The sequence below is a fragment of the Clarias gariepinus genome, chromosome 11 (assembly GCF_024256425.1).
Source record: "Clarias gariepinus isolate MV-2021 ecotype Netherlands chromosome 11, CGAR_prim_01v2, whole genome shotgun sequence".
NCBI classification, from domain to species: Eukaryota; Metazoa; Chordata; class Actinopteri; order Siluriformes; family Clariidae; genus Clarias; species Clarias gariepinus.
The window spans coordinates 29,843,435-29,856,090 of record NC_071110.1 but is presented as its reverse complement, the minus strand read 5'-3'; the positions used below and the strand labels follow the sequence as shown (position 1 = coordinate 29,856,090).

The window sequence follows — 12,656 nt, the reverse complement described above, 5'->3', positions numbered from 1 at the left end:
TTCCTCCCTGACGATACGGCCATAATATAGTACTGATAAAGAGTTCTGAATCGTTTTCACACATGAACTCGTGTTCATGTAGTCACAGTGAAAGGCGATCAAATAAAATGAGTTTTTTTTAAACCAGGCAGTGCATAATCTCTTTATAAAACATTAATGATCAACAGTGTGTGTGTGTGTGTGTGTGTGTGTGTGTGTAAGGGTGCATGGGAATCCTGCTGACTCTAACAAAGTGAGCCAGTCCAATGAGAGGAGTGTAAAGGTGGAGCTTCTCTCACACACACATTACAAATACAGCCACACACACAGCGCTCACCTAAACACACACCTGGCTACCTGTGTGACCGTGCACCCTGTGTCTCTCCTTTACACACGTACGCATGTGAGTCTCTTTCTTTCTAACGCTGATTATGTGTTCAATAAGATCTTTATTCTTGAGAAGGAAGCATATTAATAATTATAATTGTAATAGAGTTATTTTTAATACATTTTGTATTTTTTACGCAGTATTTTATAATGTAGTCATTATAAATAAGTTTTCATTATTTATTTTACATAACTTTAAATATATGTCTTAATATATGTCTTAAGTTAAAATAATTTGTTGTACACGTTCCGCCAAATTTAACAAAACTATAAACACTTTTAAAAAGAACAATTTTTTATTTATTTAACGAGCAAAACAGTGTGCTCATTGCAAAATTGTTCTTATATTACTCATCATAAACATGTTTATTAAATCATATTCGCATATACTCTGTATGTTGCCTACTTTTACTCCATGTTTGTTAGTTTCTTAGTGTAGGTATCTAAGATAAAGGACTAAAGTAAAGTGCGTTGTGCATTTGGTTGGAATTGAAGCCTATTATAATGTTAGTAGGATGAGGATGAAGAGGATGATGAGGCAACGAATTAAGGTTAAGGAGCAGAATGCTGATGAGGAGGAAACAGATAATCAAGACAATCTCCTCAAGTTAATAATACCATTATAAGTCAATTAAAATGAGCAACGGATGGTGCCGTGGCTTAGTGGGTAGCACTGTCGTCTCGGACCTCCAGGGTCCAGGTTCGATTCACCCTGGTGTCTGAGTGCATGGAGTTTGCATGTTCTCCTCGTGCTTGGTGGGTTTCCTCCGGGTACTCCGGTACTTTCCTCTCACAGGCCAGAGACATGCGGGTTAGGCTAATTAGCGTCTTGGATCGGCACTCATGGGATAGGCTCCAGGCACCGCGTGATCCAGGATAAAGCGGTGTACACAATGAGTGTGTGAAATGAGCAGCTTATGTTTAAGACAACTAGGAAAACACAAAATGATCACATTATAAAGCATTTGCTGGTGTATATATAGTGGTTTGGAATTATTAGCCAGCATTAGCATGTAGTTTTATTCACAACACATGTAAGCTTGTGTCTTAGCCAAAATAAAACAGCATTCCACAGTTAGTAACTGATACATCATGATTTTATGAAATGTAAAATAAAAACATCTACTGCATGAAATCAAAAAATAATTATGGAATAGCAACTAAATGGTCACTATTTTGTAGCCTTTAGCAAACGACAAGTTTGATGTCTGATGGCGGCCATATTGAGAGCCACGTTATATGTTGTGAACCTTTTTCCTCTTCTTCCTGATTCAGTTGTGTGTGTGTGTGTGTGTGTTAAATTGTGCAATTTGTCTTCTCTTTCCTCTGTAGTTGGCACCATGAGTCCAAAGCACGTCATTTATAAAAAGCTGTCACGTGACAAATCCGTAAGAATTACTTTCCATCTCAAGTAGTGTTCTATGGAGCGTGGAGTGTGACAGCGTGAAATAAACAAACAAATTTGTCATTAAATAAAGCATTAAAAGTAGAATTAATTAGTTAAAAGTGTCATTAAGTTAATTCGGTTAATAATGCATATTTATTTAGTTAATCTTGTATATTTTCTATCTTAAAATGTATTTATTTCAAGATTGATTATTTCATGAGCGTCAGCAGAGGTAGAGGGTAACTAAGAACATTAACTTTTTTTGTGTACTTAAATTATTTTTTTTTACACATATATAATTTACTTGAGAGGTTTTATTGGTGGATGCTGTAACTTTTACTCCACTACATCCTACAACAAATATCTGTACTTTCTACTTCACTACAGTGTAACATTTGAACTGTAACCTGCAGACTATTAGATGTATCTGCTTGTTTCGCCTTCCCTCCGTGAAGCGCTAAATCATTTAGCAGGTGTTTAAAATCAGAACAGAATGGTTGCAGACATGGACGAAACAGCATGTTCACAGTCAGGAAGGAAGCGCAAAGAAAGAGAGAAAAAGAGAGAGAGAGAGAGAGAGAGAGAGACTTTTACTATGACTTAAAGACTACAGTCATTACAATGCAAGCTTTGTACATTTGATACAGAAATGTAAATAAAGGACTTCTACTTTTACTTGAATAATATTGTGGCTGGTGTAAATAATACTCAACTTTTTCTCATGTAGGTTTATAACAGGTACAATATTATTCAAGTAAAATTTGTCTTCTTTGCCCACAAGTTAGTTGCTAGTTGGACACACTACAAAATAATTTAATCAAACTATGTGGACGGTCAATCATTGTGATAAATAAATAAATAAATATATCTTCAATTATATATATAAAAAAAATTGGAATTTATTAAAAAAATCAATTTTAAATATTTATGTCTCAATTTCAAATGTTAAAGACACACAATAAACAATAAATCATTTATTTATTTAACCCTAATGTTAATTATTCAATTAATTATTTAATGCTAACGGTTTATTTATTTGCACCATTATTTATTTAATATGGTCACCTTCCACTCTTCATAATGTTTAGCTGCTAGGCACAGAATCAGTTGGTTCTTGTAACTTTATTGTTTATTGTTTGATGCTAGGTGGGAATTTACATGGGGAGGCGGGACTTTGTGGACCACTGTGGAACTGTCGATCCTGTTGGTAAGTCAGCTCATCCATAACGGCTCAGGTCAGAGATGGTTAGTTAGCTAAGATATGGTGGAGCTTAAAGTCCAAAAGTGAAATATCGAAAGGTCATAAAGGATGGAAGTGTATGAGACTCCAAATGCTAAAGGGTGAAAAATAAAAGAGCCCATAGAGGCTTAGGGCTGTTGGTGTCCCATATTGTTTCATTATTAATCTCTGGGGTATGTTAATGAGGCAGTGCCCTAAAGGCGAATGCTAAGCAAAAAAAAAAAAACATTTATTTATCCGTCCTATACTTATTCCTTATTAGTTGGTTCTATCTGAAATGGATTAATTGTGTGTGTGTGCATGTATGTGTACCTCTCAGATGGTGTAGTACTGCTCGATCCACATCAAATAAAAGGAAAGAAAGGTGAGAGAACATTGCTTTTATTACTTAATTATAGCAGTCATCTAGCTAGTTTGCAAAGTAGCCAATGCATGTTTGAAAAGTTGTTAGATGGCATTAAAACATTATTTTCTTTTCCGCAAAAAAACAACAACTATTATACAGATGTATTTTCATGCAACAATATTTGACAAGTTAAAAAGTTGTAACATGATGGAATTCTGCTTTGTGTTGTAACATGATGGAATTGTAACATGATGGAATTCTGCTTTGTGATTGGTCAGATCCTGAAGATTAGACACTAGAGGGCGCTGATGATGTTACTTTCTAAGACAAAACAGCTAGTAACAGTATTGTGTTTGTTGTATTTTATAAAACACTATATGACGAAATGAACATCTTTTCCACTCATGGTGTGTGTGTGTGTGTGTGTGTGTGTGTGTGTGTGTGTGTGTCTGCCAGTGTACATCATGTTGTCATGTACCTTCCGTTATGGTCGAGATGATTCAGATATGCTGGGTTGGGCGTTTCGGAGGGATATCTACGTGTGCACGAGGCAGGTGTATCCCCCACTGCAGGACCGTGAGCGCAGCATCCACACCAAGCTGCAAGAAAGGCTGCTGCGTAAACTTGGAAACGAAGCCCATCCCTTCTTCTTTGAGGTAACAGTGAGGGCTCAAATTTCAAAAGAATTTATTGCAACAGTCACGTTAATAAATAAATCATTTTGCTTTATTTGTCCCCGTTAAACGTAATGCCTTTTCTAATGCATTTTTGCATATAAGATGCGTATAAGATGCATATAAGGTTTTAAAGACTAGAGTTTAGAACTAAAGGCTAACACTTACAACCCAAGTGCTTTAAATGCTAATATTGTAGTAGCACCCTGAACTCCAAGAGTAAAAAAGTCAATAGGCCAAAAATCTAACAGTGTAGATCTAATGGATGAAGGCTAAAGTCTATAAACAAAACTGTGAGAGAGAAAATGCCTTAAAGACAAAGTAGCCATAACTATTGTTCTGAAGACATTCATGTGCCCTAAAGGCCAACGTTAAGGCACCAAGTGCCCGAAAGACCTAGACTGAACAACCAAGAGCTTTTAATGCTAAAGGGCTATGAACTCTAATGACCTGAAGAGTAAAAATGGCTAGATGCCTAAAAGTCTAAGCTTAAGACAAATGTCTAAGGACTAAAGTTGAAGAATAAAGAGCGTAATAAAAATTAAATGCCCCAAAGTCAAAGTTTAAATATCTAATGTTCTAAAGATTAAGAATTTATCTTCCTGACAGGTCACTTCCTGACAGGTCATTGAGATGCACCAAGTGCCCTAAAGGCTAAAAGTGCAAAGCCAAGTGATATAAATGCTTACTTTAAACGACTAAGCTCCCCAATGTCCAAGAGTGCCAAAGGTCACCAGTGAATGCAAAACACTAATGAATAAAGTCTAAAGACAAAGGGGTAAATAAGAAAATGCCCTAAAGGCATAGTGCAACTAAGATTCTAAATACTGTTAACTGAAGGCCAACACAGAAGCCCTAAGTGCCTCGATGTGCCCTAAAGTCTTTTTGAGTTTTTTGTTTGTTTTGTACAGTATGATGATGAGGTGTGTTCTTCACGTTGTGTGTTTCAGTTCCCCGATAACCTGCCGTGCTCTGTGACTCTGCAGCCAGCACCCACCGATGAGGGCAAGGTAAGCAGGACAACCGTGACAACATTTACAGTTACAACATCATACTAGCCCCTATAACATATTATTAATCGGTCGACTATAACAACATACATGGGATTTGTACAACACTAAAAAACTGTACAGTATATCAGGACAAAAATACACAACTCCATAATACACTACTTATCACTCACTCATCGCCTACACCACTTGTCTATCCCAGGAGACTCGGGCATAAGGCGAGGTACCCAAAGGTCACCAGTGAATGCAAAACACTTATGACTAAAGTCTAAGGACAAAGGGGTAAATAAGAAAATGCCCTAAAGGCATTTAGGGGTGCCAGTCCGTCACAGTGCACACACACATATACACCCACTCACATGGTCATTCACACAATACGGGCAATTTGGAATTGCCAATTAGCCTAACTGTGAGAGAAAACTGGAGTACCCGGAGAAAACCTACCAAGCCCAGACCTAAGGCAGGAATCGAACCCTGAGGAATCGAGGTGCAAGGCCACAGTGCTAACGACGACGCCACCTCCAAAATACACCAAGAAAATACAAATGAGCAATAATATCTGATAAGGGTGCTTGGAATGATATTTAGCCCTGGAACACTGAAAGCTCTCTCTCTCTCTCTCTCTCTCTCTCTCTCTCTCTCTCTCTGTGTCTACAGCACTGTGCGGTGGAGTTTGAGGTGAAGGCCTTCTGTGCTGAGAATCAGGATGAGAAAGCTCATAAGAGGTAACTATCTGATGCACGCTTTAATATTCTGATTATATATGATACATGAACTTATGCGCTCTCTCCCTCTCCCTCTCCCTCTCTCTCTGTAGGAGCTCTGTGCGTTTAGCTATAAGGAAGGTGCAGCATGCTCTCGATAAAGGCGACGCTCCTCCATCATGCGAGACAACCTGCGAGTTTATGATGTCAGACAAGCCTCTCCACATGCGTGTCGCTCTAGAGAAAGAGGTCGGGCTTCCTGTTTAGCATCTATTCTAACTTGTTGTGCTGATCGCTGTATAAATGGCGCTACAGCTGCACACCAGCGAGCTGGATCAGGATCTGGATGTTTAGTCTGGGATTCTTTAAAACCTTTCATTTGATCCTGCTCCGACTCTAAGTCTAGAAAAAGATAACAAACTACAAGCTGTGTAGCTCAAGGAGCAAACTGTCTGTCTATCTATCTATCTATCTATCTATCTATCTATCTATCTATCTACAGTATCTATCTATCTATCTATCTATCTATTGAGCAATATGGTTTCCTGTCTATCACTTTTTCTTTTTTAAACTCCCCCCCTCTCTCCCTCTCTCTTAGACATATTATCATGGGGAACCGATCAACGTCAGTGTGGACATTGATAACAGCTCCAGCAAGGATGTAAAGAACCTTGTAGTATCAGGTAACGCACACACACATACACACTCTCTCTTTCTCTTTCCATCTCTCTCTCTCTAACACACACAGCACTATTTTTAAGGTCTTATCCTATCTCTCTGTCTGTCTCACCCACAGTTGAGCAGATGACTAATGTGGTGTTGTACTCCAATGACAAATACACAAAATCTGTAGCCTGTGAGGAAACCACGTAAGACACACACACACACACACACACACACACACACACACACACACACACACACACACACGCATAAGTAGAAACACTTGCACATGCACTGGTCCCAGTCTGCTCATGACATCACCACTGATTTGTGATGTTGCCGTAGAGACGTGGTGCCGTCTGGAACCAGCCTGAAGAAAGTGTACACTCTGTACCCCTTACTGAAGAACAACCGTGAGAGGCGGGGCTTAGCACTGGACGGGAAGCTGAAGCACGAGGACACCAACCTGGCTTCTTCTAGCATGTGAGAGAACAGCACACTCTGTCAGAGCAATGTATTATGGAAAGGAATTAGAGGTACACTAGAAGGCGTAAGTTTCAAGGCTAAACTGAGACAGAGCGAGAGAGAGAGAGAGAGAGAGAGAGAGAGAAAGACCAGGGACTGTAAAAGACGGTAAAAGACATGGACAGTTAGTCTAAGCACCCTAAGACTGAGTAAACAGTGAGCTGTCTGTTGAAATGTTGAAGGTTGGGGAAAAAAGGGTATTATAAAGTCTAAACATACAGGACAAATGCCCTAAAGGTTAAGAGACAAAAAGAAAACAAAGGATCCAGAAGCAACTCAGGGTCCTTAAGGCAAAAGATTATGTATTCTCCATGCAAATCTCTAAGGTCTTTAACTACTATAGGACCCAAACGGGCCAAGGTCCATGAAGGCAAAGGTGTAAGCATTATGACTTTGTCTCAAGGCACAAAGATATAAGCATTTAATATGCTGTGGTCACTAAAGACAAAGAGCAGCATGAAATACTGGAATGAAAGAATGAAGACCCTTATGGTTAGAGGCAAACATGTAAACCTTCTATATGCTATAGTCAAGGAGCAATACTCTAAGGGCCCTCAAGGCTAAGGACAAAGGTGTAAAGATTATAAAGGCCCTATAGGCTAAAGGTGTTGTAAAATCCAGTGTCACTGTGGGTTCCTATAAGTCGGACATTAAAAACTAAATGCAAAGGTGTTGAGTATTCTACTGTACAGGATAGGCTATAGTTCCTAAAGGATAAGAATAAAGCTCCAACAGTGCTAAATACAAGGAGGACTGAGGACAAAAAAAAACAAGTGAGTGCAAAGACGCAAATATTAAAGATTAAAGTAAGTGTAAAAGTAAAAGTTTGTGGACACTGAAGACTAAAATGAAGGACTAAGGTTCTGAAAAGTTTTTTTTTTTTTGAAGATTTATTCATTTTGAGCAAAATTTTGATAAATGTTACACTATAATAGTGGAACTGATTGTGTGCATGCAAATGTTTACATGTGTGTGTGTGTCCAGAGTGAAGGCGGAGGTGTTGAAAGAGATTCTCGGGATTCTGGTGTCCTACAGAGTGGTGGTCAGAGGCACAGCAGCTGGGTGAGTATGTGTGTGTGTGTGTCTATTTGTGCAGAAAGCACTAAACTAATTCTTTCACTATTTATCACGCAGTGTTTATTACCATGTTATAGACGTATAAATGTTATTTAAAAGCTGTATAATAATCTATTTCATGATTTGGGTTTTACAGCATGATTGGTTCGAGGTATGTCCAAATTAAACATTACAAAACTGTGTAGAGTTTATGTTTTAAATATTCTTAATATAAATGATCAACTTTGTACTGTATGTAAACAAAGTGTGTGCATGTGTGTGTTTAGTGAGGTTGCTGTGGAGGTGCCATTTCTTCTCATGCATCCCAAACCTGAGGAAAGTGAGTTATACTACAGTACATAAACAAATTGTGAGAGTTAGTTGGAAACTACTTAGGAAAATATGTAGAAATAGGAGTTTATCCTTCAATATAATTTGGAGGTAACGAGTTCCTACTTTACCTACAACGCTGTTTGACTGCCTGCTGAACTGCCTGCTGATACTAATGTAGCTGGATTAGCCTTCATCTCGCTTCATCTTTACATAAGGAAAGTGATACAGCACTGTTGAATCATTTAGTCCTCTCGCGTTCTCATCCTTAAATACACTCTGCTGAAACGGCAGTTAAAGGAGTTCCTGGGAGGCCAACGTTTCAGACGTGAATCAGACAGGCAGTCCAATCATGGCTTCAGCGTACTAAGAAACCTTTCTACCTTGATGGTATCCAAGCACTAGTGAAACACTGGGATAAGTGCATTAGTATAGCAGCGGACCTTTCTTCTTCTACGCTGCATTTCTCATAATATGACATTAAAGGATTAAATGAGCTACACCAGAGTAAGCACTGTTAGGAGCTAACAGCCAAACCTGAAAGCCATTAAACACTGTTGTAAATGCACTAGCAAGCGGCTGCTTCAATGCTAACAGGAATAACAAAAATACGACTGATACTGTAAGCACCGAATCTCAAATATTTTTAAATAAACACATTTAATATGCTTTAGGGGGACGTTATCTTTAATGTAACAACAGGAAGGTGTTGTTTTGTTTGTGTCTGTTAAAATTGTACAGTACATAACATTTTTCCATTTCATCCTAGAAAAAAAAAACTGTGTTTGCTGTTAGCCTTGTTATTAAAGTTATTCATTAATTGTTCTATTTTATACTCCTAACAGCCGAGCAGATATTCTTGTTTGAATTGTTTTGTTGAATCTGTTCAGTTAGCTTTCCCATTAGCGATTATTTCTCTTAAGTTGTATGTAGCAGTAGTAGCTTAGCTTAGGCGATTGGTTTGCTTCCGCTTTATTACTTTAAATTGAGAATAATATACAATGTGCTACTTTTTCATTATTGACTGAAATCTTGTTTCTCTCCCTCTCTCTTGTCTTGGACCAGTTAAAGACAGGTGAGACTTTCCCAGTGTAAAAAGAAATTATAATCTTTGACTTCAGACTTGATGGAGCTAGCAACTCTGTACTAGCATGACTGATTCATTTCACTTCAGTGGCGCTTAATCCTAGCCAACTAACTTACATTAGCTAACACTGATGATGTCTGACAGGATTTTAAAGCCATACAAATAATTACAAAAGTGCCAAAAGCAGCAGTAATGCCACTTTTAAACGACCTTTGGTTAGCTAGTTAGCTCCATTTTTACGGCCATTAGAAAACGTATTTCCACGATTGTGTTGCCATTTAGTGTTCCACTGATATAACTTTTTTTATTAATGGTATTAACTGAAGCCCCTTAACATCTCATACTTAAAAATTAATTTTATACGAGTCTGTATATCTGTTATAGGTTGTAAAAAATGTCAAACACAACATTTACTCAACCCTTTTACCTGAACACCCCTCTGAAATATGAGCATGTGAAACCTTCCAAAAATAAAACATTCACCCAGAACTTGTATTACATCATAAGGAATATGTGAGAAAATGCAAGGTTGAGTCGAAAATTATCCGCACTCTGGTTATATAAAAACTTCCCTTGGCCTCACTGTCTTATCAGTGTATTTAAGATTACTGCTGTGCAAGTGTAAACTCACCAGCAGGAGTGCGGATAATTTTTGACTCACCATCACCATTGCATTCTTCTGCTTTTTTCTGAATTTTAATGCCATTGTTTAGTTATTAAAACAGCACATTTGTAAATAAATGACTAAAAGTTAAGTAAAAATAAATAAATGAAGTAACTCTAAAATAACACACTGCCATTAGCATAGACGTTAATTCACCAACTTTGAAACCTGGTAAGAAACATTTAGCTTGCTTGGGGAAAAAAAAAGATTTCAATACACTGTATAATACTGTAAATAATAGGGGAAAAAAATGTAATTACATTTACACAAGTTAAATATCCAACCAAGTTATGAAGTCCAACCCGGTAGATGTCAGTGCAGCGTCACTTAACGATCCCACATGTTAGCACACATGTCCGCTTGCTTTCCTTTATGTGCGATTGTGTGTGTTTGTGTAGTGAGGACACGGATATGGTGTTCGAGGAGTTTAAGCGCTCATATCTCAAAGGCGTGGTCGGCGATGATGATGAATCCGCTGAGGACTCCTGAGACTCCGATCATCTCTTTTTCATTATTTACTCTACAGTGATTATTACAGTGTTATAGAGTTTATTAAAGGGTGAAGGTGTATTAGGTGGAAGAAGTTCTAGTGCTGCTAGTGACCTGTCTTTATTCAGCATCTGATTAGTTGGTGACTATTGAATAAAAATTAGTGTGTAACTGGAACGCTGCATGTGTTTTTTCTTGTGTAACACATATACACACACATTACAATTCACAATTCACATGTACAGTATATTTAGTTTTAGTATTTATCGTTATATTAATAATATATGAATGTAAAGTATATTACAACATATCAAGGTTCACATGCTCTCTTTTTAATATCTCATTATTTCTATAGTAACAGCTCACATGTGCATATTTGTACACTGGATGCTCCATATGGTCTGATCATATGTTTTAATAATAAGGATTGATGCTGTTGGTATACTGTATATATATATATATATATATATATATATATATATATATATATATATATATATATATATATATACAGTATACCAACAGCATCAATATATATAGGATATCTTGATGAAATACATACTGTATGCTCAGGAGTATGGACACACCCCAACACACACACACACACACAGTGATGCTGTGATAAACTCTTATCTCTACACAGATCTAACAAAGGAAACACCTGCTGCTGCTTACCAGATTACACACACTGATGGATCAGATGGCACTTGTACACACGCAACCCAGGACAACACAAACACACACACTCACAGAGACATATCTTTGTTCCAGGTACAATGTTCATGGAATGAATATATGAACAGAGCATAAATAAAGGTCAGTTTGTCAGGAAATTTGATGTGGGGCTTTGTCAAGGACTAGAGCTGCATTCACATTCCCAGCCTGATGTGCATCAAATCGGATTTTTTTTCCCCCTAATGTGACACAGATCTGATTTTGTTTAAGGCTGTCTGAATGCACAAATCAGATTTTTTCTAAATCTGAGTCACTGTCTCGGGTCACATATGACCACGTAAATGAAAACAGACTGAATATACAGCTGTCTAACTGCTTGCCATTCTCCAGAGGAAAGAATTCCAAGCACAGTTTTTGTTAAAATCACATCTGCCATGATATGAAAATCCGATTTGACGAAAAAAGTGACTTATAATGAAAAGCCTAGGACTAACTAAAAGCAGGTCAAGACAAAGTCTTATGGGAGTCGAGGCCAAGTCAAGAACAAGTCAATATTGAGACAAAAATCCATCGAATGGATCCATCAAAGTCCATGACTGAGACAAATCCAAGTATGAGGTCAGTAGAGAAAACCAGACCGGCATCAAAACAGATTAAAAGACAATACCTTTATACATGGGTAATGCAATAGATATTAGAATTAATATCCACCACTACATACAAAGTGGGTGTGGCTTAAACTGGAAAAAAACGTAAATACTTCCATTGTTCTTCTGAGAACCACAGGAGATCCTTTCTTAAACTGTACTCTGTAACAACTGAAATGACCCCCAGGGATGAGGGTTCAAAGACCTCGGGTCTTTGTGTGTGGGGGGTTTGCATGTTCTCCCCGTGCTTGGAGGGTTTCTGTGCTTTCCTGCCCCCAGTCCAAAAACATGCAGTTTAGACTAATTGGTGTTTCCAAATTGCATGTAGTATGTGAGTGTATGTGAGTGTGTTCTCTGTGATGGACTGGCACACTGTCTAGGGTATACTCTGCCGAGTGCCTCCAGCTATAGACTCCAGGGTTCCCCTGACCTCAAGGATTAACAAAGTTTTTAAAATCTTTAATCTTAAATCTACCAATACCAATAATGTACTTGATGCAAATAACAAATTCATATTCCATATAATCCCTAATACACACAATTAGTCAATAACAGTGACACACTCTTGAAATGCTTGTAATCAAAAGCTATTTAATTCTAATTCTGACATCCTGTTCATCACTAGAATGATTCATAATCATATTAAAATATATTACATACAAAGGCATTGTAGGGTGTTCGGCGAACCTTGTTTAGGTTCGAGTTAAGCTGTAGGGTTAAATATGTGGAAGTTTTAGTGTTTCGGAGAGTCCCTAGTTGTATATTCCACAATTTCCTGATTAATTTTCAATTT

General features: G+C 37.7%; 1 protein-coding gene across 3 annotated transcripts; it reads left to right on the top strand.

The window, feature by feature from the left end:
- The first annotated feature begins 333 nt into the window (after positions 1-333).
- On the top strand, positions 334-10,695 carry sagb (S-antigen; retina and pineal gland (arrestin) b). Of its 3 annotated transcripts, XM_053507398.1 has the most exons (16): positions 334-382; positions 1,699-1,754; positions 2,900-2,960; positions 3,313-3,357; positions 3,796-3,995; positions 4,964-5,023; positions 5,681-5,748; positions 5,841-5,976; positions 6,326-6,410; positions 6,524-6,596; positions 6,736-6,873; positions 7,900-7,977; positions 8,129-8,143; positions 8,259-8,311; positions 9,367-9,376; positions 10,451-10,541. In XM_053507398.1, exons 2-16 carry the CDS (start codon positions 1,707-1,709, stop codon positions 10,539-10,541), a joined length of 1,161 nt encoding a protein of 386 aa, XP_053363373.1. In that variant the 5' UTR covers positions 334-382; positions 1,699-1,706. The 3 variants fall into 3 exon arrangements, with proteins under 3 accessions (XP_053363373.1, XP_053363371.1, XP_053363372.1); XM_053507396.1 differs by lacking the exon at positions 9,367-9,376 and having other exon boundaries at positions 10,451-10,695; XM_053507397.1 differs by lacking the exon at positions 9,367-9,376 and having other exon boundaries at positions 343-374; positions 10,451-10,695.
- The last annotated feature ends 1,961 nt before the right edge of the window (positions 10,696-12,656 follow it).